General features: G+C 40.1%; 1 protein-coding gene across 1 annotated transcript in view; it reads right to left on the bottom strand.

Moving 5' to 3' along the window:
- The window catches only part of phactr2 (phosphatase and actin regulator 2), a 45,825-nt gene that overhangs the window by 12,390 nt on the left and 7,348 nt on the right, over nucleotides 1-26,087 (bottom strand). The window contains 7 exon segments of the mRNA XM_051959492.1: nucleotides 964-1,136; nucleotides 1,399-1,898; nucleotides 1,901-1,935; nucleotides 3,785-4,030; nucleotides 5,331-5,471; nucleotides 5,753-5,827; nucleotides 7,589-7,774. Of these exon segments, the coding sequence (XP_051815452.1) occupies nucleotides 964-1,136; nucleotides 1,399-1,898; nucleotides 1,901-1,935; nucleotides 3,785-4,030; nucleotides 5,331-5,471; nucleotides 5,753-5,827; nucleotides 7,589-7,774 (1,356 nt within the window).

Below are 26,087 nucleotides of genomic sequence, written 5' to 3' on the forward strand. Positions count from 1 at the left end.
TACCAGGAAGATGCTTGAACTATCAAAAATATGCATTCAGGTTCTTGAACTACCAAAAATTTGCAGAGATTTGAGAAGTCTAAAAATCTGCAGGGAGTTTCTAGAACTTCCAAATATCTGCTGGGAGATCGTATAAGATTCTAGAATTCTCAAAATCTCTGAGATTTTACAACTCCCCGAAATCTACAGAGATTGTGAAACTCAAACACACACACAGACACCCACACGAGGAGATTCCAGAACTCCCACACATTTACAGAGTAATTCTAGAATATCCTGACGATTCCAGGGCGATTCTTGAACTCCGAAAACTCTTCGTATACATTCTGGAAGTCTCAACAATCTACAGGGAGATTCTTGAAGCCCCTGCAATTTGCTGGGATAACAACAGAATGTTTAAAAAGAACTTCTGAGTTAATCTAGAACTCTTGAATGTCTGCAGCAAGATTCTAGAAGTCTCAACAATTTGCAGGGATATTGGTGAAGTATCAAGGACTTGCAGAGATTTTAGAACTCCAAAATATCTGCTGGTAGATTCAAGAACTCCCCAACAATTTGGATTCTAGAAGCCTCAGAAATCAGTAGGGAAATTCCACAACTCGCCTGTTTAGCCTTAGCTATGCTGACGCTATCTTAAAAGTAACTATGGAAACTTCTTCTTTGAAAGTTGAGTCATGTAAACCCAAAGTGATTCTTAAAGCCCTTGCGTACCCAAATTACATCACAAACTGCAAGTGCACACGACTATGACTTGCAGGAATCTACAAATTGTGTGAAAGTACAGGAGGAAGACCTGGTAGAATTTTAAACCATTTACAAAATAAATTGACACAATCAACCTTCACATAATTATAGACACAAGTGAGTTGTGTAGTTGAGGTGCTTTCCTAAAACGATTTCTGCTGGTGGCATAGCGGCTTTTCATCCACTGTTGTGTGATGTATTATAAAACTTAAATCATACTGTTTGTGTACTCATCCTCCTCCTCCTCTTCATCCTCATCCCGGTACAGGATTGGTCCATCAGAGTCCGAGTCACTAGCTTGGCTGTCTCTCGGCCTATCAGGGATCACCGTGACCTCAACCTGCTCTGTATTCACGCTGAGGCCCTGCGGCTTTTCTGTTCCCTCCGCTAACCTGCAAGGAACAATAATAAAGAAAACATGAGCACATGCGTTTAGTGAAATAGAACATATTCTGAGATCTGCAAAGCTTTAGCCACCACAAATTCGTATTCTACATCATTGCATTATTAATTAAGATTATAGATTTGTCGTCAATCAACTCATTCCTCTCATGTGAGTCCACTAAGACTACCGTAATGCACTCCATAAAACTTAGATACATTGAAGGAGGAGGTAAGGAATCAATAACTTTCATGTCCTAACTAGATTTTTACCTCGGGCTGTTCTCTCTACCACTCTCCACTTCTCCTCTCTTCTTTCCATCTTCTCCTCCCTCCCCCTCCGTCCTCTCCTGTTTCTCTTCCTGTGAGCTGCTGTTCGTCTCCCCTTTTGTGAAGGATGTGTCCTCGGTAGCGGTGTTGACATGAGAAGACTGCACTGTGGTTTCAGGAGACACACTTTTGAGGGTCTCATCACTCGCGGTAGAAGCATCGGGAGCAGATGTAGTCTCCAGACCAGGTTTAGAAGCAGCCTGAGTTCCCTCTGTCTCATTGCCCGAGGCTTTGGGTGAGAGAGGCTTGGTGTCCGAAGACAGGGGAGAGGATTTGACCTCCCCAGGCTGGCTAGGAGTCTCTGCAGAGGCTTTTTGAGGTACAGAGGAAGAGGTGGGAGGATTTGATTTCCGGTTGGTCTTTGGATCGGTTCCATTAGACTGTGCTGCAGCACCGGCGTCCTTAGACACACGAGAACGGGGAGTGGAGGTGGATGTTGGGGTGGTTTTGTTGTGTTTCCTGTCTTCTTTGAGTATTTGGCTACGGAGAAGTGGGAACAAGCAAATGTGAAAAGTGGAAAAATAGAAAAAAAGACTTTCTTTTACTCTAAGTACTCAGTTTTCTGAAGACATGAAAGCCACAAACAAAAACTGTCAACTGTCTGAAGTCATACATGTAGTTGCAATATAAAATTCTGAAATTACATTTAGTCAGGTATTGCCATTGTTTTAAAATATACACTTTATATTTTTGATTACTAAAAAGCAAAAAATGCACGTGAAGAAATAAAACAAATCTTCCATAATGACTCAGTCAGCAGGATAGGCACATCTTTGATTGACAGCCAGCAGGTTGCGAGCAAAAGTTAACACACTAGCGCTGTAGCTACTAAACTGTGGCCAGACAATGTGTTCTTGGCCGTGTTGAAGAGTAAGAATCACAGAAACATCTATTGGCAGGTACGTGCACACGCTGTTCAATTATCTAACTGATGATTTCCTGCAATGAATGCTTGTTTGGTTGCTTGTCCAACAAGCTAAAGTAGGACATGACTAGTGTTCATGTCTGTAAGATAGATCAGAAGGAGTTTGTTTAATGTGAGTTGCTGTTTAAACTCTTGGATCCAGTGAAGCTGCTGTCTGGATGTTAGCCAGTGTTTCCATCTACCTGTGACTGAACACCAGCATTACTGCTCTAACCAAATGCAGCTTAAATCAAGCATTTTGACTGGCTGGATTGAAAAATTAATGGGGGTGCCATCACGGTGTAAATAACGTTAATTTGTTTTACCCCAAGGGGAAAACAGGACATTGAACTGATTAGAACAACTACTGATGCTGTAACAAAAAATAAAACTAATAAATAATGATTGATTTCATTTTTAAATCAGAGTTAGTGATTATTTTTTAATTAACTTTTTGTTTAGACTGTAAAACGTCAGGAAAATGAAAAAAGCGATTGTTAGAGTTAGTAGTTTCCACACGAGCTGTTTAATGTCACTGTCCTATTGATTAATAAAGCAGACAGTATATATAAGCATTCCACAATCCATCTATCCTGAAACACTAACTGCTCTATTATAACAAGCTGGCAGCAAAAACATCTTAGGAATAAAATAACCACTTCTTGAAAACGGCAGCTAATACAGAATACCTGAGGCAATACTGAATGAAGCAGCTTTTCAGGTTTCTACAAAGTGTCTTTGTTTGATAAAAGTAGCCTGAGGAAAGGTTTGTACATAACATTTTAGTCAGTCTCCAATGAAACAACTATTGTACCATTTTTATAACTCAATACAAAACACACAGAGGTCTTTAGAAAAACTGGACGAGCATCACATGCTGTAGTCTGGGCTTTGCGTTACTTTGTTCAGCCATGCTGTACATTAAACAACAACACACACACACACACTGGATAAAGGGTGATGATCATGTGCTAGCATCATGCCATGAAAACCACACAAGCTTGTGAGAGCTCATGTTATGGAGGCCATGCTACACTGACCGTACTTCACGCATGCTCCGTCAAACACACACACTTGTACTGTAGAAGCGTTTCCAGAGCGACACAAATGAATCTTCACTTCTGCTTTCTCAGAAAACAGAGATCATTAATGAAACCCTTCTACAGTTACTCACTTGACTGGAAATCCCTTTTAATGGGGAAAGGACACTATCAAAAGGGAGAAACAGGGAAACACCATTTTCCCACTTGACACTTTAAATACAGGTTGGTGTGTATATGAAGCCATGGCTGGGAGGTGTAGATGGCTTTATAGTGAGCCCTGTTTCCTTCAAACAGTGATAAAAGTGCATTTTCCATGCAGGAAGGCAGGCAGGGAAGAACATTTACAGACTGACTGGCTTCAGTCCCATCTAGCTGAACTTACCAGTACCGCGACTAATGGTGTTTGCACTCCGAGGGTTAGCTTTAGTTTGTGTGGCTGAGCCAGTCTTGGCTGTGGTTTTAGCTGTCTTTTTAGTCCCTGTGGCACCATCTTTGTGCCTCGTCGTGGCTGCGGAGCCACCGGCAGGTTTGGAAGAGGAGGGCAGCGTGGCACTTTGCTGTTTTTTAGCCTGTGCGTCCCGATGCCGCACCTGAGTAGCCCGGGCGGTTGGTTTAGTATCACACGTCTCTGAGCAGATCAGAGGAAGCAGGAAGGACAAATGCAGTATTTAGAAGGTTAAAAGCAAGATGAAAGATGCTCATCTGTGCAAAGAAATGCACAACTGGACATGCAGACAAGCAGATAGAGACAGATAAGATGCTGAAAGATGGAGACAGCTGGACAGAGCTGATGATGATAAAGGAGTGCTGCACAGCTTTTCCATAAGATTGATGTACCCATTAACCTTCCCAACCTGCAGTGTGATGGTATGCGTGTCCTGCTGCTGTATTTGCAGTGTTTGTTGCCTGAGTCTTTCTCACTATTGACAAACGAAAAACAAATGGCTACAAGTTCAATGCTAACAGGGTTGAGATGAAAACAGCACAACACTTAAGCAGCATCAGACACAAGACCGGCGGCATGTCTCCTGAGAGAGAGGGAGGCATTAGGAGAAGGAGATACTGCTCTGTTCAGAGTGTGGATGCCTACTGCCGGCCGATATAATGGGAATATCTATTTGAACACATTAGACCCCCTCATAGATCCCACAGAGAATTCAATGTCAACCAGAAAACTGCTGCTGATAGAAATGCAGCCCACAGCTAGGAGGGCGAAGACTTCAAAGCATCTATAAAAAGCTGGAACATTTAGTTTGAGCGTATGAAACTGGAACTGCTAAAAGGGCTATTAAATTGCCACATTCCTGAGTAACATGACATGTTTCAGACCGACTTAACACTTTGTTTGGAAGAGAGAAGCCATGCGTATAAACAATTACAATCTAACATTTATAGTACTTTATAGTGTTTCTACTACATGCTCATTAACCCACAAGTCATTCTACAGTGAACCATGACATAAACTGTTGCTCTCTCTTATGTAAATGCGAAAATCTTCACTTACTATAGCCCCTGCAGAATTTAGAATCACAGCATTATGGAAAACATCTGTTTATGAAAAAGCACTGTGGTCTACTGTGTACAATAATATCACTATGGATTCATAATATCTCCAGGTGTGAGGAAAAATATATAAACTTACAGCATAATATAATCTAACAGGCTCTTTATAACAAGGTTGCCACTTTTATACTTCGCTCTCCAATCTCTTTCCTCCTTATTTTTCCTTTCTCTGTGTAGGTATCACACTTTTTTATTCAATAAACAACACAGACATAGCTCATTTTCAATAAAAGCCACTGAAAGATTGTTGTTACAGGTCTAAAGTCTAAAACTGTGCAGAAATCCTATCGTTAACGACCCCTATTAGCAACGGATTACAGGTCACAGTATTAGTTAAGTTACACAGCAACTGATTAAGAAGTTACCTGTTTTGTCCTCAGTGCTAACCGGCAGAGCGACCGGTTCCTCCGGCAGCGTTTCTGGAGACTCGATGTCCACTTTGACTTCCTCTGATGTCGAACTAGATGTAGCATGTCCATTCAGATTTTCACTGCTGATCATTTCATCTAGGAGAGAAGAAATTCATACTAGTTGCATGCGTTTAACGGTACTACAGTTGAATTTGCATAGAAATAACAAATCATTAGGAGCTATTTAAGAGGCCATATTTTCCAATTCACAAATCTCCACTGAGACTTAGAAGTAAGCTGTAATCACAGCTCCCTCAAGGGCACATTGATTTACCGTTTGTTTGTTTTTTTTTTCCGAAATCAAGGCAAAGATCAATAAAAGACGGTGAAAATAAACTAGAGAAAGCAGAAATGTGTGAATGAACCATCAGACAGACCTTGCTCAGGAATGAGAACTCCTTTCTTGATCAGCTCCTCCCTCGTTTGTCTGGTGGAGATTTTCCTCTCTAGAACTAAAAGATGAACAAGATCAACATCGATTTTAGGCCCGAAAGATTTGAGGGAAAACGTTTAACTGTAATTTTACTGACAACCATTGTGTTGCAGTGTGATTAGCAAAAACTAATTTCAACGTCAGGTCTTAGTTTAATATTCCATTTGTGTAAAAACATGTGATGGAGCATCTGACTTTACAAAAACCATTGACACAACACCTTAAACCTTTGGGTCAGATGTGCTCCATTATCCTAAAACGCAGCCTTTACAAATAGCTAATTATTTGTTCACCCCTATTCAATAAATGATTCCGTCCGTGAATTAAACAGACTTCCTTTAACTTGTGCTCTAGCTCCAGAAATTAATTTACACAAGAGTCTATGAAACCATTTCACAACAGCTATGTTCCCCTGCTTATTGCGAAAACGCCACCGCAATCCCTCGCCCCACAACAGCGACACACTTCGAGTCACAGATGAGGAACTAAACTAATTCCGTCACCCTGCTGCAACCGTCCTGCTGTTTTTCTCTGTAAATTCTTGAGAACAGGATCATGAAGAATAAATCTGCTTCATTCATAAAGAGGTCTGTTCACAGCTGGGCTACAGAACAAGCACACACAGAGAACCGATCGCTCAGTCACAGCTGAAAAGATTAGTTAATTGATTGGTCCACCAACAAAAAATAATCTGCAGCTCACTTATTATTGCCAAGAGGCTGAATATTTCTGATGTCAGCATCTCAAATGTGAAGACTTGCTTCATTTCTTTTCTGAATATCTTTGCATTGTGGACAGACGGTAGGATCAAATAAGGAATCTAAAACTACCAACTTGATATTTGGAAAACAATAATGGCCATTTTCTGACACTTGCTAGACTGCCAGAAAGGAACTCTACAAAAAGACCTTTGATTTTTTTAAACAGCGTACTCCATAAATATGAATATGACTGAACAATGGCCAACATGCTGTTTTGATTTCACTTCCAAATCTGTGTTTTAAATAGCTTCAAATAAATGTACATACTTAGGTCACCAGTATCCAATTCATATTCAAATTTAATCCTACAAGCCAATATAGCAACGAGTTATTGGGACTCAAAGTTAACAAGACATCTGGAATAACACCTGCAGAACACATCAGAATCAAAAGGGGAAAACACTGACATGAACTCCATGAGAAAACTAAACGTGCTTGACAAAAGAGGATGTTAACTTATTGACTATGAGAACAGAAAGGAGGAAACATGAAACACTCTCTGGGTTCAGAGGTTTAAGCACTGAATCTCTGATGGCTTCATCTCGAGCTGCTCCTGACCTCTGATGTTCAAAAACTTTGGAAAATAATCACTAAACTAAAAGCCAGTTCTGTGGGGCAACTTCTACTGCTCAATGTGTAAATTGTCCAGGACACCCTAAAACCAAGCAGACACACATGGAGATAGAAAACGTACACACAGATATACAGCAAACAAAAGATAACAGCGGCCATCCAAGAAGGAAAAGAGTCTCTGGTTTTTGTATTTACTTCTGCTCCTATTTTTTTCCATGTCAAGACTTCAGGAATCAATCAGTGAGATCTACAAACAAACCGTTCATTCTTTTCCTTTTAAAGCTCTTCTGAGAGCAACACTGCTCCTGTTCACACCTCGTGTTCGACACAAATCCAAAACCACGAGCTGTGATGCTGTCCAGACACTTGATTGAGGAGAACAAATCAGAAGCCAGTTATCGCCTTGTTCATATAATGTCATTAACGCCCACACCAACACGTCCTACCTTTGGAAAGATCCTGGAACTTGTCGCTGGTCTTCTTCTTCCTCCACTTCCAGGGTTTGAACAGTTTTCCCAGCGACGACAGCTTGCCTCGCTGCTGCCGTGATCCAGGGGCATTCTGGGTATTGGTGGCGCTGTCCACCACCACGTCACAGCTGGCCAGAGACGATGATTTCTCCAGCCCATCAACTGCAAGACACACATGCACAATTGCTTAAATATAAACGGATAAAAACAGATCAGCATCATTATAAAGTATTATAAAGGTCTGGCTTCTGATATGTGGAAATATTACACGTTTGATGTTGATTTATACACTAAAGCCATTTTAGACATAGACGCTGGCTATTTTCTGTAAAGTTGCAATGGCAATCTCACTAGATTAGATCTAGAAAAATTTCAGTATCAGTTTTTACATAATATAAGTCAGGACTGCACGCCATTGCATTAACATATTTGAAGCAGTGTGAAGGTATTTGGGGAAGTTTTTTTTTATTTTTATTTTTTTACACACTTCAGCACCAAAATTGTTTCAAAAACATCACAGAGTGGAAGTGGAGAGCAAAATGTCCATAAAAATACAAAATATGAGTTTTGGCAGAACATGAACAGAAGCTGACATTTAGTTTGTCGCTTCCTTTACCAGACTGATGAAGCCAGCAATGTTACTTATTGGATGTCGGAAAAGGGCTTCATTTATACAGATAAGCAAGAAATGTAATCTCGGGTGACTCCTAACACCGGACATAAATATGCTTGGGAATAGTACGACCGGTTCCAAACAAACAAGGACATCTTTTCAGGCATTCATACTGCACAACATAAACTAGTTTCAATATTATCTGACTCGATAAAGTTAGAATGGCTTAAATTAATGGGTAATTCGCAATACAACAGGACAGCATTATCTTGCCTAGACATCATGAGTGCACATCACAATTTAGGTGTGTGTTCTACGCCCCCAAGATTCAAGATTAACATCACAGGATGCATTTTCAATAACGTTGTGCTTACTATTATGATTTTGTTCTAATCATTGTCTCAGCAAATTTCAATGACTTTTATTTTTATTTCCTTATAATGACTCATCTAAACTTATATGATAATGTGAAGGCCTCTCTTTGAAGTGTTCTTAGACTCATGCAATAGGGAAATTGTGCTTTTTTGTATCTTTATTCATGTAGCAATTGCAGCTCTGGGTCTCATAATGTGAAAAACACTTGCATACATGCACTGTTTATTACAAGAAAGTACACTTTATATGGTATTTTGCATGTGCAGGATTACAGCAGCGTTTCCATTTTTGACTAATATGCAGTTCTTACAAGAGTGTCCCTTAATTTTTTGGCTTTTTTTAACTTTTACCCATCACTCACAGGTCTGGTTATTGATTGTTCCTGTAAATTGTTAATTGAGTATTCCTGTCAAAGCTAAACACAAATCAGCAAGTGTTGCTTTGAAAGACAAGATGGGAAAACAAATGCTAGGAAGTACTGTCATGCCCTATATTGTTCTCGTATATCTCACCCACTCTGCAACTCAGCTTTCAACAGCCAATGGGTAATATTTCTAACTCTGTACAGTATTTGCAGTGTGCGTGTGTCTTGGCAAGATCCCTGTCCTTCCACAACTCCTCCTCTTCCTGCTGAAAGATTAGAAGTGCTGTGAACCTTCTGGAAAACTGCAGACAGTGTGTGAATGGTGTGTGTGTGTGTGTGTGTGTTTATGTGCATGTGTACAGGAAGCTTACAGAGGAAAGAGAGGTGGTGTGTGATTCCTCAGGCTCAAGAAGAGGAAGGTTTTTGTTTTTACAGCTACATAACACTGCCAAATCACTCCTGACCGTATGGAACCCAGCAGGGAACAAATGTTTACAATTCTGTGTACGAAATTTAAGCAAAAAAAAAAAAGAATGCGTGTACTCTAATAGAAATTTCAAGTTATTGCTTGTCAGGATGGAGCATGTAAAGAGTTAACAGCAGGTGTCTTCAAACAGCAAATGACACTAACAGTCTTCTTTTGTATCCCACCCATTCTTCTTCCTCCTTCTGTCACCTCCATTACTCACAATACAACTCAATCGATGGCAGTTAAGTCAAAGACCGAGGTGTTATGCTGGTATTTGTAAATGTCACTTTAAGCAGCCATCTTTGACACTGACAGTTTCTTTTACAGTGTAACTGATTTCTCTGCTTTGCTAATTTATGCAGACAAATTATTCATTCATATGCACAAATAACTAAAAAAAACAACAACTGCAAAATGTCTTGAGAGGAAGTGGAGAACATTTGTAAAACCTGTGTGTTGATTTCGATTTGCAAAATTTATCATCAGCATTCATCAAACCTTAGAATATATGGCTTTGAAATGTCATGTCCTCTTTGCAACATGTAAAAAAAATCTACTAAAGCTGACCTGAATTCTTTAGAGTTTCAACTGTTGCAGTTACAACTGATGTCTAAATGAGCAGCATGCATGCACTGTCACAAAAACCTCAAACACATCAAAGAGGAAATGGTAATTCAACATTATTCAGTATGCATCAACAAAAATGATCAGTTATCCTCAGACAGGAACATTTAATCACAAGAAAAGCACTCAGAGAGCACAGTACTATGCCAAGGCTGCTCATTCCCCCATATGGCATTGACAGAAATAGAGCATATTTTTATAGAAATGCTGCATTTTTATTAGTGATTGATGATCAAAAATCATGCCAACATAGAATGTGACCATTTCATATAGATGTACCCACAAAACAAAATGACCTTGCGCTGAGCACAGGTCTGTGTTATGCATGTGTACGTTATGAACGGATACTGAATTGCGTGACCAAAATATGTAGCGGGCGACGGGAATTGATGGAACTCAGAAACTCCCCCACAATTTAATCAATTATTCCTTGTATCATTTCTGATGGACAAGTCCTGATAAGTCCGGAGCGGTGGATTTGTAGTAGGATCGCAATCATGTGATCGACAGCAGGCAGCTGACGTAGTGTTCACTTGTTGTCATGGTTACAGTGACGCCATGCTGCTATCTCACAATGATACAGAAATCTTTAACAAATCGGTGGATCCAGACTATGAGCCGCATCACTGCCAAAATCTAATCAGGTGGTTGTTGTGTCATTTCTGATCTTCCCTGAAAAGTTTATCCAACTCCATTATTCCGTTTTTGAGTAATGTTGTGCACAGATGGAAGGATTCACTTACTCTGATCGTCACATAACTCCACCGCATTCCTTGGTGGAGCAACAATCACAGATCTTACATTAGCAGCAATGACACTGGGATGTGATCAGGTGTTAGCAAGACGCTAGGAAGACGCTGAAAAGGTCAGTTATCTGGATATAGTCTATGATTTGTGGCTAAATCCAAACTTGTTAAGATGACCCCCAAAATATCGAGTGCCACTTATCAAAAATCTACAGTGACTCCGGCAAATGAACGGGAAACTGTAAGTGACAGCTTAGCTATCTGCATGCTAACACAGTATGACATTATTTTACCAACTGTGGCTAATTGTTGCCCAATGTGTCATTTGGCTAGCCTAGCCGCACTTGACAACCCACGGCAACGAATTTAATTCTCTGCCAGGGTGGGTCTAGTTACCCTCCATAAGGCTCAAGGTTGGATGCTCCTAAAACTGGCCGGACCAATCACCATGAAGTGTAGAGTCAGAAGGCGGGCGTAACTAAGTGACGACAGGGGCGCAACGATTCTGACAGAAAAAACTGGAAACAACTAGCCTAGCCGCACTAGACAACCCACGGCAACGAATTTAATTCTCTGCCAGGGTCGACAACAAAAACAACAACAGTCGTTGAGCTCCATTAGCACCAACTCTGAATAATCTTTCTGTTAACATGTCTGTAATATACTTGAGCTTCACCCATTGACTGTATAAATAAGGCTTCACCGAACTACCGCATCCTCTGATTTCCGGCGCTCTAGGAGCCTATTCGTTGCACTGATTGGTTGTATACCTACCCAATTGCTGCAGAGTGATTTGATAGACAACCTGTTAGCCCGCCTCCCTCCCTGTCGAGCGTGCCTTGCGTCTTCAGAGCATGGGTCTAGCGCGGCTAGGCTATCATTTGGCAGTTTTAACTAGTGCGAGAGGTTTTCTGCTTAAAACTTGAAGGAAAAAGTAGTTGTTCTTTCAAATAACTACAACTCTGTTTTAATAAGGATGTGGTGTGCATAACTGTATTGTAAATGCGTCATGCTCTTATCTCAGAGATAAGCTCAGCTGCTCTCATCTCATCTATTAACACACGTCATATCACACTCAAACACACACACACATATCCTTAAAAGCCCGAGAGGGAGGAAAAAGGACAAGACGTTCAGTTAAAAATGCAAGAAAACGTGCAGCTTATAAGACGTTCAGTGTGCCAGTGTAGCTGCTGATGGATTTGAACAACACCGTCCAGCTCAGCTCATGCCAATCTCAATACCTGCTGACAGAAACACAATAAAGCTTGTTTGAAAAGGCAACAACAGTGTTTTTTCAATGCAACTTAAGATGCTTATGCAGCAACACAGTCAGCAAAAAAAAAGTGCTGCTTTTCACTCAGATCAAAGCTGAAACAACACTCAGCTAAGTTGGCCAGATGATCCAGATGTTCAGCACATTTGACAACAAAGAACCTATTAGTTAAGCAGCTATTTGCCCAATAGCACTAAAACTATTACCTGAAAAGTAAATATAAAGAATGCAGCTGAAATACAGGAAACCATGTTTTTAACCCATCTCTAATATCTTGTCTTTGAGCACATCTGAGGGGTAAAATCCATATCCTAGCCTTCAGTTCACCTCAACACAATCAATACTGTTGATTGGTTGGCTCTCACCAGCGCTGACAGATTGTTGATGTCAATACCAGACGTCGGTGGCCATCTGCAGCTCAATAGACGCTGATGGACATGAGCTGACACTGATCATAAACTGTCTGATTGATGTTTACTGGTGATGTCGTGTTTATTTGCTCATTTTGTCAATCACTGTGAGTAATGACAGTCTGCCAGCTTTGATCATTTCAGAGGGATTTAAGTGTTTTTTTTCCCTCTGTGCTCTGATCACTTAGTTTCAAGTTAGAAAAAGGTGGAGTCATATAATGTTTGTTGTTTCACTATCAATCAAATCTGATCAATCCACATTTCCATCAAGTTTCTGATTGATAAACTCTTCATACACATTTCCTGAACTTCTTACTTTATCATTAGTATTTGAAATGTATGATTCTCTTTACATGGTTGTTAGTCTTATCCTGGTTTTGATCATTTTCAGGATGTGCCGTTGAGAAATCTGGTGATTCATCTCCCCATAAAGATGACAAAATACGAGCATTGTGGTTACCTGTGGTGTTTGTGCAAGAGTCTGTGATGTTTACAACACAAACTGATAATTTAATCTGACATTCCTGTAATTGCTAACCTTAAACTAATCTGACTGTGGCTTTTGTAAAATGAGGCCATTTGGCTTATGGTGGGTTTAGCACTATCGAATGCCAACATCTCACTGCAAGTCTGGCTTATCCGCCTTACTGCCAGCAGCGGGAAACAAAAGCAATGGGACATATTAATCATTTCCTCCACTTTGACTGGTGTGAGGTTGACACTGTCATCACTTAGGACAAGGTAGCAGTGGATGAAGAGCACCCAAGTGAAGAGGAAAAATTCCCAATCGGTTTGGTATTCACATAATCGTGTAAAAAGAGGAAACAACAGCTTGAACTCATCTACCAATAGGAGAGATCCACCTCAACTGGCAGGCATATGCAATTCCTTTATTACTGAGAGATAAAGTTCAATTTCTTTGAGAGAAACTTTTGCTGTCACTTTTGTTGTTTGCGTTTCCTTTACGTCACTTGGCTGAAGCCGAGCCCGTTGGCTGCCGACAGAAATCAAGGTAAGACGTGTACTTGCAGCAGTACACTGTATTATTGTTTTCTGAGTTCTCCCACCAGCATAATCGGGTTTCTAAAAAAACAGCACAAGGCAGCATGTGCAACGTAAAAACAGGAAACTTACAGTCCATGTAAATGCAGTTGTACAGAAATACGTGTGTTTTATAGCGGCGTTAAAGCAAGCGTTAGACTGAATAAAGAAGAATTATAATGACAGATGTCTCATTAGCCAAAACTGCAGAATGGGGCTCCAACAGTAAAAAGCAATACGACCAGAGGATGTAATTACAGAAGCACTTTCCTTTTCGTTAAATTACGCATTGTAAAAATCACAGTATTATTGCTCCCTACTGGATTTTGCTCACCTCATGACCGTGACTGCTCAAGGATATAGCGAAAAACAACATATGCAACAAAGCAATTAAGAGCACAAAACCAAGAGTGAAGACATGGAAAAGCGCAGCGGTGTTTGCCCTCCCTAAACACCAATTTAGTTCTCTCTCTCTCTCACATACACACACAGACACACATAAACATCCAAACGCGCGCGCACACACACACACACACTCATTTCCTGTTCCTGTGTTGATATCAAATCACAACAATAGGTGCATTTCAGCAGCTGCTTTGTGCCTCTAATGATGGGAAAATCAGTAACAGCGATTATCATCACCATTAGGCCAACTATCAAACCTCTACTGGGAACCAAACGGGGACAATGGATGGACTTATTACTTGCAGAACAGAGAAAAGAAAAAGAGAGGAGAGAAACAAGGCTTATTGTTTAGTTTAGAGAAAAGAGAACAGAAAACAGGAATAGAGAGAGATCTGCTTTTTCTGTGTTTAAACTAATTCCTTCATTGGTGTGACAAATTCTTTAACCTAAACCAGGCAAAAGACTTATTTGAACTTCATTTTTTTTAGATACAAAATTATCAGAAATGTCTAGTTTGAGAAAAATGGAAGATGTGACACTCATATGTGTTGTGTAGCAACTCAGGAAATCTACAGCCTATATTCCTATGACACATGCAGGACACACAGAGCAACATCAACTTTTCTAATGAAATATATCTGGGTACAGCCAATTTATTGTCCTGCTCCCATTCTACAGTGTTTGATACAACAATATTTATTTTTCTTTTTTCTAAATGGAAAATCCAGTAATTATGTCCACTAGACCAGTGGTTCCTAAAGTGAAGCCTTAGGGATGGAGCAGTAAATGATAACTTCTGTACTTTATTTATATACTGGAGGTCCTCGGTGTACAGCATTTCGTCGTTACGTCGGAACTGGTTGCGGGGAACTAGTTGGCGAGTGGAGTGGAAGAATACGTTGTCATGCGGTGCTACAAAACAGCTTTGTTTACATTCGATGGTTGTACGCCACCATGGATTGTGCTACGTTTGCTAACTTTTTTCCCTTCATTATGGCTCCCAAACGTAAGTCCAACTCTTCTGATGGCCGTGCTTCAAAGAAAAGGAAAGCCATCTCCATGGAAGTGAAATAAGATATAATAAAACACTAAAGTTGTAAAAGCAATGCAACATATTGTGTTATCTTCTTGTAAAATGACTCATACATGCATGAAAGTCATTGGTATGCATCACATTTCCCAAGAACTGAATGGTATCCCCGACCCGGCCCCGGATAAGCGGAAGAAAATGGATGGATGAATGGTATCGTGATGTGCGTAACGGCTTTGTTTACATTTTCACTGGAGTTCTGACTCACGGCAAAAATCGACTGAGGTTGATCTGTAGGAACCTCCGACATAAGCCGAGGACTCCCTGTACTCACTGAACATTTCATCACATTTAAAAATAATGTGAAATTTACTGCTGCTACATTTATACAACATTTACATACAAACCAAAATAGAAGCAACAAGCGGTGAAATTACTGGATTAAATCAAGAGCAACAGACTAAAAAGAAAACAGCCAACTTTTTTTTAAAATTTGATTTTGCATACATATTCACACATTTCCAGGACAGATCAAATTAGCAATGACCACTTGATAAGTAAGTTATATCTACTTTTAAAACAAATTAAAGAAACACAGGTGTCGCATTTGCTGTACTTAATTTGTGTTGTTTTATGTTTGGCAGAGTTGCAGTCTCATTGTTAGAGTCTTTACTTCATTCTAATTTACGGTTTTCAAGTTAAAAATGCCATTTGACGATAAGGGTGAAGGACTTCATTTACTTAAAATCTTACAATCGTCTCTTATTTATAGAGCCCAATGCTATTTGTGTAGGCGATACATTTGTGGAGAGGTTTCTGACTGAATTTAGGGATGTATTTTTGTGTGACAAATTGAAAAGAAAACAAGCCTTGGGCAAAAGGGGTTAGCCAATTAGCAATGCAGGTTTTATCATATGTACACAGGAGTGAGTTCAATCTTTATCTATTCATGTGCAAAATCCACACAACAACAGAGCCGTATGGGGTTATGACCACCAAAGCACTTTTTACCTAAGTAGAGTGAGTTTGTCAAATTTGAGTAAAACGCTGTGCTTGTCACTATCACTTTTTCCCAGCTGTCCAAACATAATCAAGTTGGTGTGAAAAAACACGACTCCCTGCAACTATTACATTCAGCTTGTACAAGCGCTGACCAACAGCTTACTGATGGAGAAATTAATGCTACTGGTGTCTGAGTATCACATCTCTACCAGGTGACATTCCCGGGTTCGGGCATTACAAATAATGCTTGGAGGAACATTTTGTTCATCATGGGTCTAATCAGGTCAGCAACAATCAGCTGGGGTGGGCAGCTGATCAGAACTTGCAAAAATATTTTCACAGATATTCAATTTTATATCAAATGTAAGTGCTCACAGGGGCTCCCAGCTGGGCATTTTCAGCTGGCAAAAAACCCTCCAAAACAAAACACACACACAGACATATAGCATTAAACGGCAGATGTGTTTTGTGACTGAACATTTATTTTGTTGCTACATAGAGGTGTAGCAGTTTTAATGTCTTTGGAAACCAGTGTTTAAACCCCTTTGAAACGAAGTAGACTGTCATCCAAAGAACCAAGAGAAGCCGTAGTAATAATGATGGGAGCCAAAGTGGAAGGCATGTCACTCACACAGGGAGGAGCTGATCCTACATTTTAGGTCACATATAGCAAACAAGAACTCTATGCAAGATTATCCTGGCTTGACTTAATATTATATGCAGTGGCAGAAGGTTTTAAAGCATCATAGACAACTTTTTCATGGTGCCCTTTCACTAGTTAAACCCCCACAATGCTCTCTGTTTGCCAAAAACAAATTGCTTTGCATTATCTGTGAAAATGCGATCAGCTTAGGACACGGTATCGACAGATAGTAAATATTAAATTATAGGATCAGAGGCAAAAAAACTTGACTGAGGCATCACTACTTTTAAAATTAACTGTCAGCAACAAGAAAAGTGACACCATAAACCTCTATTAGCAAACAGACAGCCAAAGAATGCAATACAAACCACGAGAAACTGTGAGAAACTATACACTATGACTACTGAAAATTAGATATACAGTCAATTCTAAGCCGCTGCTGATGGGGTGACAAGAAAAGATGAAATGAGGGTAAATCAGGGCTTCAGTTTATCAATCTGCTGATTAATAGCACAGTTATGCTGAAGTAAATCCGAGTCATTTAAGATGGATACGATGAATTACAGCATTTAAATTACAACAATATGGCTCAAATCCACCTCAGCTGAACTCACGGATTGTGTTACAATCACAACCGCTGACTCGACTCCACTATTCCATGTTGAATTTCACACTTAGGCATTTTATTTTTGAAACAGATGACTTGCAATGTCATGCTAGATGGGTGAGTCAGGATTTAGCAGCTGTGGAAATGGGTGGAATAATTAGAAACACAACTTGAGACACAGCAGTCATCTGTATGAAGTAATCCCACACGGGATGCATTCAGGGCTACAATTACATTGCCAAGACACAAAAGGCATTGATGTTTATGGGTAAGTATGATGCTAGTATATGTATTAAAATCCTAAAATCTGTATTTTAGGATTCAAAACTTTAGGATTTCAGTCCCCAAACTGTAGTTTTCTCTACATGGCATGGTATGGCTTATGTGTGGTACAACATTATTGCGTAAAAACAGTGTATTGGGACAAAGACAGCCAGTTTTTTTTTTCAGACGTTACAAGCAGGAACATGTGTTGAAGAGGAGGGGAAAGGGAGAGGCTTCCTTCCTTCACTGGTAGTCAACCGGGAGGGAAGAAGCAAACGTCATGAACAGAGGAAGAGGGATGGAGGGGAGAAAGAGGCAAAAAGAGACAAAAGAGGGCGAAGAGGAAAATCTGAGAAAAGAGGGGGCTGAAAAAAGTGGGGCTGAAGAAAATGTGGGAAAGAAAAAGGCAGGAACAGGGGAAGGAAATATGAAGAATACTAGGCAAAAAGAGGTGCTGGACGGGAGCGGAGGGAGGGGCGATGCTGGGCATTAGCTGCAGTTTCAACACTTGGGTCATTTCTTCCAACTCTTTTGCCAGTGAAGGCAGGAGAAGCACAGCACAGCTTAACTCATGATACTCACAGGACCAAGCGGCTCAAAGTAGGACTCACAGACCAAAAAGAAAGCAAACCGGAAACTGCAGCTCACTTGTGTTTTAGTGTACAGTCATAACTCCTGCAGGGAGGCTCAGAGCATATCAGTTTTATGTTAATGATCTTTCAATAAGACCCCGACAGAAATACTTCCCCTTCTGCTCTTAGGGCTGTAGATTCAGCATTTAAAGCACACCACAACATCATTATATAACTGGTAATGCAATCATGCAGAGCGTATAGATCATCATTATGGCCTCAAGTTCCTATGCATTTTGACTTAAGTGTGCTACAAAACAGTCTGTGACTTACTTTAAATGCTGACGACATCATAAAAAAAGCCCAGTTTTGTTTTCATCCTGAGTCATGTGTCCCTTCCTGTACCTCGCTGCCTCAAAGAGTTCCCATAAACACGTGAATCAATGTGAACAGTTTACTTTTATGGCTCATGGCTCATGATTTAAAAAATGCTAGGATATGATTTTTTTTTGTTGCTGTATATGACAGGAGGAGTAAACTGGGGATTAGTCACGAAACAATACGAGTAAAGATCTTTTCCTGAGATGACAGCAAACAAACAAATATGACAGTTTCTGGCCAAAATGATTAATCAGTTGATTTCAATAAAAAATCAGCAGCTTAATTGATGACAAGGAAGAATCTGGGCTGCCAGTGAAATCACAACGTGAGGGATAACCTCCTTTAACAGTCTTCATTTTTGACAGTTTACTCAATATTTCTGCGATACTTCTGTCACTGAAATAGTAAGTGCTCTTTTAAGATGCATTTTACATGGATTTTTTGGTACAAGGTTACCTTTTTGATGTTGAATACAATCTTTTTAATAACTGTAAGGGGAACAATTAAACACATTGTATTCAACATTGAAAAAAACCTTTAATTTGATTTGTTGAGGCCCCTATTGAAGATTATCATATATGAACACTACTTTTCTGTTCCATTATGAACTTGGTTATAATAACTGTCAGTGAAGTTATCAATTGTCAGTTTCTCTCTTTGCTTCTCCATTTATGTATTTTCAAAAATCTCAAAAGCAAACATCCCAAAACTACATTATTGTCATCTTTTTCTGACACTTGTAATGAAAAGTGCTAAATCGTTATAATATTTCTAGCTGGCTGAACCCAAAAATAAGCAAATAAATAAAAGTGATCAGAAAATGAATAACAGAAGAATCAATAATGACAATAATCACGAGTTTAGCAGCTCTTTCTGTGGATAAAACAAGGAGAGAAGAGTTATAGTTGAGCTATAACTGATGGATTTTCCTATAAATCCTTCACAAACTTGTCCAGGTTCACTTATTGATTTAAGACATGATTTTGTGCTGCTGAACAATTCAATGATTGTGTAATAAATGTAAATGCACCCACATAGTCCTCCTGTAGGAAAACAAACGGTGAAAAAACAACAACAACAACTAATCTTCTCCCCCTGAGCTCATCTGGACTCGGGTCAAACTGGCTGCTAAATACATAAAGTCTTCAACAATGCAGCCTTATAAACAGCACTTTGGTTATACAACACTGTGGGGCTGCTGTAACAGTCGCTGTTTGACTACTTTTACAACAGCTGAGTAGCACAGCCAGCGATAAATTTAGCAGCACACACACGCACACACACGCACAGTGAGTATAATGATGCTGGAATTAATTTAACGCAGTTAGCTAACGTCCTATTAGCATAAACCACTTAGCTTAGCGCTTTGTTAGTGAGTCGAAGTTGTCCGACTGAAAAGATGACTTCCTGAATAAAGATAGCGGATTGTGTGAGTGAGAGAGAGACACACAAGAGGAAGGGAGACTCTGTACACACATGTACAAACACACACTCACCGCTCGTAGGCTGAGACACGGCAGACACGGCGGTCTGACCCATATTCTGCTCCCGGCACCGGGTCGGACCGGCGGCCCCCCTCAACCCGCTACCACGGCCGTCTATCCCCGCATAAACCCCGTCCGCGGCCGCCGAGTGGGCTCATTTCAACATACGCACGGAGAGAAAAGTTTCGCACTGTGATGGCTGAGTCGCTGGAAAGTTGGTTCACTCACTGACTGGGTCTCTACTACGTCGTAACTTCCCTCCCACCGCCTCCTGCTGCTCCTCCTGCGAGCGGCTCGAAAATGCCTCTCATTCCTCCACGCAGATTAGAGGCGCTGCTGGGGTCAAAGGGTGAAAGGTCTGACACCTCCAGCCAGCCTTCACTTTACACACGCAAAGACAACTAAATTAGTTTTTTTTTTCTATTATTTAAAAAACTTTCATTACTCAGTCAGGGGTAATATTTTTTTTCCAGGGGCTGTTGGAGTCAAAGGGTGAAGGGTCTGACACCTCCTGCCTCCAGTTTGCACATGTAAAGACGATTAAACAGACTTTTTTTGTAAAATTTTTTATATAATTACCTATTTTTTAATACATCTTTTGTTACTTCCATTTCTCAGGGAGAATATTTCGGTTTTTCCAGGGGCTACTGGGGTCAAAGGGTGAAGGGGCTGACACTGCCTGCCTCCGGTTTACACATGCAAAGACAAATAAATTAATTTTTTGTCAATTACTTTCCTACATCTTATACATTTTTTTCATAACTTGCATTACTTGGGTAATATTTAAGTAAAAGAAATTTTACAGGAGTTGTTGAGGTCAAAGGGTGATGCTGTCTCCAGTTTACACATGGAAAGACAACTAAATGATGAAACTTAGCTGTAGAATTTAAAATAAATAAATAAAAGTTACTATTTTTTGTCTCCTTTGAAAAAGATGTGAACATTTCTTATGCTAAGTGACTTGTTTTTGCTCAGCAATATCTGGCACAAAAATTTCCTTCAGAATTAATAAAGTTTTGTCTTATCTTTAATGTGTCGTGTGTCTGCATAGCAAGAATCATTCCACTTCCTCATCTCCCAACTACATACAAATCTATAAACATTAACCCCCTTTACTACATTATACAATGCTGTAACAAAATAAAGAATAAAACACAGACCTGATGACTCCATCTTAAATACAAAATGTACTGATACCACTTTTTTACAGACTTTTTCTGGTAAATTATTGTCAATATGAGATGTCATAAAACAGGGACTTACATAATGGACAGAATACCTTTATCATGGAGAAAATCCATCCATCCATCCTCTATACACCGCTTTATCCTCACTAGGGTCATGGGAGGTGCTGGAGTCTATCCCAGCTGACTCGGGCGAAGGCAGGGGACACCCTGGACAGGTCACCAGTCTGTCGCAGGGCTACATACACAGACGAACAATCACACTCGCATTCACACCTACGGACAATTTAGAGTAACCAATTAACCGCAGCATATTTTTGGACTGTGGAAGGAAGCCGGAGTGCCCGGAGGAAACCCACACATGCTCAGGGAGAACATGCAAACTCCATGCAGAAAGATCCCAGGCCCATCCCGGGATTTGAACCAGGGATCTTCTTGCTGCAAGGCAAAAGTGCTAACCCCACTACGCCACTGAGCAGCCTCATTGAAACAATGAAAAGTGAAAGTAAAATATTAAAGCTGAAAAAAAACAGGTTTCTTGAAAGACGGTCACAGGTACTACAGGTGATGCTAAAGTTTAGTAACCTCTGTTTCGCTTTTGATCTTTATTTAATTTGCTGTATTGGACATATAATCATTATCCGCTTTTATGTATAAGCCACAATGTATATTTGTACAACACTGTTGCCACCGTGACTTTACTTCATACATGGTACGAGGATTGCGGTTCGAAGTGTGCTGTCTGCGCTATAACTAATATGCAAAGTAGCTTTACCACAGAGAAATCACTCACTTTTATAAGTGTTAAGGACATCCAGGAAGTGAGCAACTGTAGCAAGTGTTTACGCATCTCCTCCATGTTATGTGCCCTTAGTCTAGAACCTCCAATAAAAATTAGGTAAAAAAGACAAGTTGAGTAGTCAGACGAGTCTTGGTATTGGTCGTTGGAATAAAAGCCCTGAACACACCTCACAGAGGTTTAAAAGCTGAGGCAACACCAACCACCACCAGAACTGAAGAAGCCTCTTGGATGAGAGGTGAAACGTCTTCAAGGCAGTTTCTTAAAGTCCAGTGGGTTGATTTAAACAATTTTGGATAACCATGACCTGGATGAATGAGAACCTACACAGACATCATCATCATTAACTTGCCATGTTCTGTTGGGAAATCTTGGCTCCTGGCATTCAGAATGATGTTGCTTTGACATATTCCACCCACCTAAACATTGCTGCATCCACACAGACCCCCTGCTGAAGCAACACTCGCCAATATCAGTGGCCTACCCCAGCAGCATAATCTGTTCTACCACACAACAGAGGCTGCTCAGGAACATCTTGAAGTGCACCACAAAGACCCCAAGATGTTGGCCCGACCTCCCAAACTCCCAAGATCTTGATCTGATTAAATCCAAGGAGAGGACCTAAAGCATCCACAGATGTATCTTTACTCTGTCTTTTTGCTGTCGTTATTTTAATAAGATGTCTATTTTAAAGAATCAAGCCACTCTTTAAAAGATGGCCTTTCAGTGCCCATATAGTATTTGAGATCTAATCTGAGCACTGAAATAATTCCAATGTAAACAGTTTTACATCCTACATTATTCATTCCTTTAAAGTTGCTTTGATAAGCACTCTAATGCGTCTGTCAATATTATAAAAAATAGGCCACTTTGCATAATGAGTAGTGCTACTGTTGCTAATTTTAAATCTATTTTGATATATTTGATTGATCTTTGTACTTTTACCAAAAACAGAGTGTTCTTCACTGTCGTATTGCTACATTTACTTAGGTAAAAACAATCACAGCATTTCTTCCACCACTGTGAGCCTTAATTTGATCATATCCAGTCGATGTTCTTCTCTTGAACTTTTCAGTGGGAAACACTGTTCACTTGACTCCACCACATTTATTTGCCTGTTAAAGTACTTTACAGATTATATAATGTTAAAAAAAAACAGATGATGAGCTCATAAAACACAACACATTAGGATTAAAATCAGCAGATGGCTGACATTTAGATTGTGACCGACTGTAAGGCTTCAAATGATTATAGAATATTTCAAATAATAAAAAGTAGCTGGCCTTTTTGTGTTTTATTTCCTTTTTCTTTTTTCTTAGCCATTCAGTATCTCACAGGAACTTACATTTTTCAGGGGAACTTTATGAGGGCCTGACGCCTAGTTTGGAAACCACAAATGTTTAACCATAGAACTACTTCTTTCTACTTTTAAGTAAATTTAGGTATAGTTTTCAGTTTTATTTAAGACGGACTTTAAATGTAGGACTTATTTGTAAATTGCAGTATTTTTATTTTGACATTCTTCACTAGTAGTAAAGGATGTAACTGCTTCTTCCACAGCTGTAAATGAATTTGTCATAGTTTTTAGTAAGTACAAATAAGTTTGTGTATGTGCTGACTAAAGACTATACAATCTGTGGTGTAGAGCTGCACATAGATATCACAGAGACCTAGAAACAGACCTCACAGATTATAACAGTGGGATGGTGGCTATAGTGTGGTATAAAGCAGTACTGGAACAATTCAGGTCAGTTAGAGCCACAACTATGGATTAATCTGAATTTTCTTGTCTCACTTAATGATTTGGTCATAAAATTCCAAAATAAAGCTCAATATGAGGCCAATAAATTGTTTGTTTTGTTAAAACAGCAATTCGGAGGCCGAGATTTTTAGTTTTCTTATTATAGAAACCCACTGAAAAGCAGTTTGAACTTTACCGTTTGTGTGAGAAAGACGTGACAGTGACAATCAGTTATAAAATAGGATATGCAATATCTTGTGGTAGACATAGTTTACAAATTCCAAGGTCCTCCTCAGCCACAAGTTTAGTCTCTGGCTCTAAATGTTGGTTTATGGACATTCCACCAAAACATTTAACGATATCTGTGGGACAGGCTTGGGAATGGATAATATATTTAGCTTACAGGCTGTAATGAATAAATGAGTTCAGTGTCTGGACAGTGTCTGTGGCTCCAGAGGAGGGTCAGGACTATGAGCTTTGCCCTGGAGGCATTTCATTATGAAAAAAAGGAGATGACAGTGAACTCCGAGGCCAGCTGTGAGAGGGGTTAAAAGAGCAGAAAATCAGTCAAGTGTGTGGTCAGCATGGTCATTAAGGGTGGACACAGAAGTAATAAGAGTTCACACCACTGCTCACTAAACCAAACCAAACACTCCTGCCTCAGACTCTCAACACAGGAGGCAACTAACTAGTGTGTGTTTGACAGAGAGCTTTAGCCGTCATCACTGTCCAAAGGGTGTCAGTTGAGACTTTGCAGAGCATGACTTAACAGAAATGAGCCATTAGCAAACACACACAAGCACGCGCGCGCGCACACACACACACACACACACACACACACACACACACACACACACACACACACACACACACACACACACACACACACATGCAGTGTAACTTGAGCAAACTTGGCTGATGGGGAAATGAAATGACTCTCAATTAAGGCCAAGCCTGCCATCTAGTGTTAACTACGCATGTCAAGTAAACTCAGCTTAACTAGGAGACTGAGGGTGATTTATCATGAAGTAAAACTTCTTCATAGCAGATATAAAACTTTTATTTCTGCTTCTCTGTGTCAGTTCTGTGCCCCCACCCCCATCTACCTTTTCTCCCTAAGTCATTAAAGAGTAAGAAGACATAAATAATCTCAAAATAGAGCACACTGCTGTAGAAGCAAGCAGTAAACTTTAAAGAAAACAAATTTATCATGTTCTGACAGGAAAAATGGGGCAAACAAAGGGAAACAGTGTATTTAGATCCTGCTGCAGCAAGCGCAGACTGAACTTGTTAAAATTTTTACAAAGCCTCACCCACTGCCTCTTAATAGTAACCTGAATCATATAATTAGCAAGGCAGAGGCATGTTTTCAGTGTATTTTGTAAATTTGTTTGTGTCTGTCAGCAGGATTATGCAAAAACGTCCAAGTCAAATTTCATGCAATTGAGTGCAGAGATGGAGCGTGACAAAGGAAGAACCTGTTAAATTTTGATGCATTGGCAGAGGACTGTGCTCTCAGGAGCACTTCTAGTTTTACATGAGCCCTTTGACTGTGGCTGCTTTGAATCTTGTTGTTCTAACATGGCTCTTAAGATGGCATGACGTCACCAAACTGAAAGGTCCCATTGGTGAAAATCCATTTTTATTGTCTTGTGTGGTAGAGTAAAAGTGCACGTGTGCTGCATTTTAATATAGCCGAAAAGCTATTCTCATTTATTTTTTCTGTTTTGATTGTCAGACAACAGAAAAGATATAAAATAGTGACTGAAATACAGCTGATTGAGACTACATGTTCACCAGCAGTCACCTCAGAGCCATTTCCAAGCAGCTGCTCTGCACCACTAAAATACTGATTTTGTAAACACAACATTGTGTGTGTTACAGTCACAGGTGATTGTGGGCCGTCTTGTTCTTGGGGTGGATTCCTTCTGGGCCTTTGTATAGGGAGATGTCCTGTGTGGGTTCAGCTGTGACTGGTTTGGGAGCCTCTCTGGAACCCCAGCTGCCACTCATCTCAGCTGATGAGTCTGGGTAGAAGGCCTGCACTCCAGCCCTTGATCTCCCCGCCTCCCGACACATCGGATTGGTCCACCACCACAACTCCTCCCAGAAGACCCCAGCAATCACCACACACGGGTATAAAACTACAACCCAGCTCTCAGTTGAGGCAGCTGGTTTGGTGTAACCTTCTCGCCTTGATGCCTTGCTGTATTTTGTGTGTATTCTGATGTGGTCCATCGGTTCTGTAGCCACTGAGGGGTGCCTACGGACATTTAGAGCTACTTTTGGTGGCTGCTAATTTGGTGTAGAGCCTCCAGTCTTTGTGGAGACAGTGGCTCCTGTTAGCAAGTTTGTCAACTTTGTGAAGAAGCTAGTTCTGTGCACTCTTTGAATTAGTTTGTGTTACTTGTGGTGGGTGTTGCTACTGTGTTTTGGTATTGGCTA

Source organism: Acanthochromis polyacanthus, chromosome 15 (assembly GCF_021347895.1).
Source record: "Acanthochromis polyacanthus isolate Apoly-LR-REF ecotype Palm Island chromosome 15, KAUST_Apoly_ChrSc, whole genome shotgun sequence".
NCBI lineage: Eukaryota > Metazoa > Chordata > Actinopteri > Pomacentridae > Acanthochromis > Acanthochromis polyacanthus.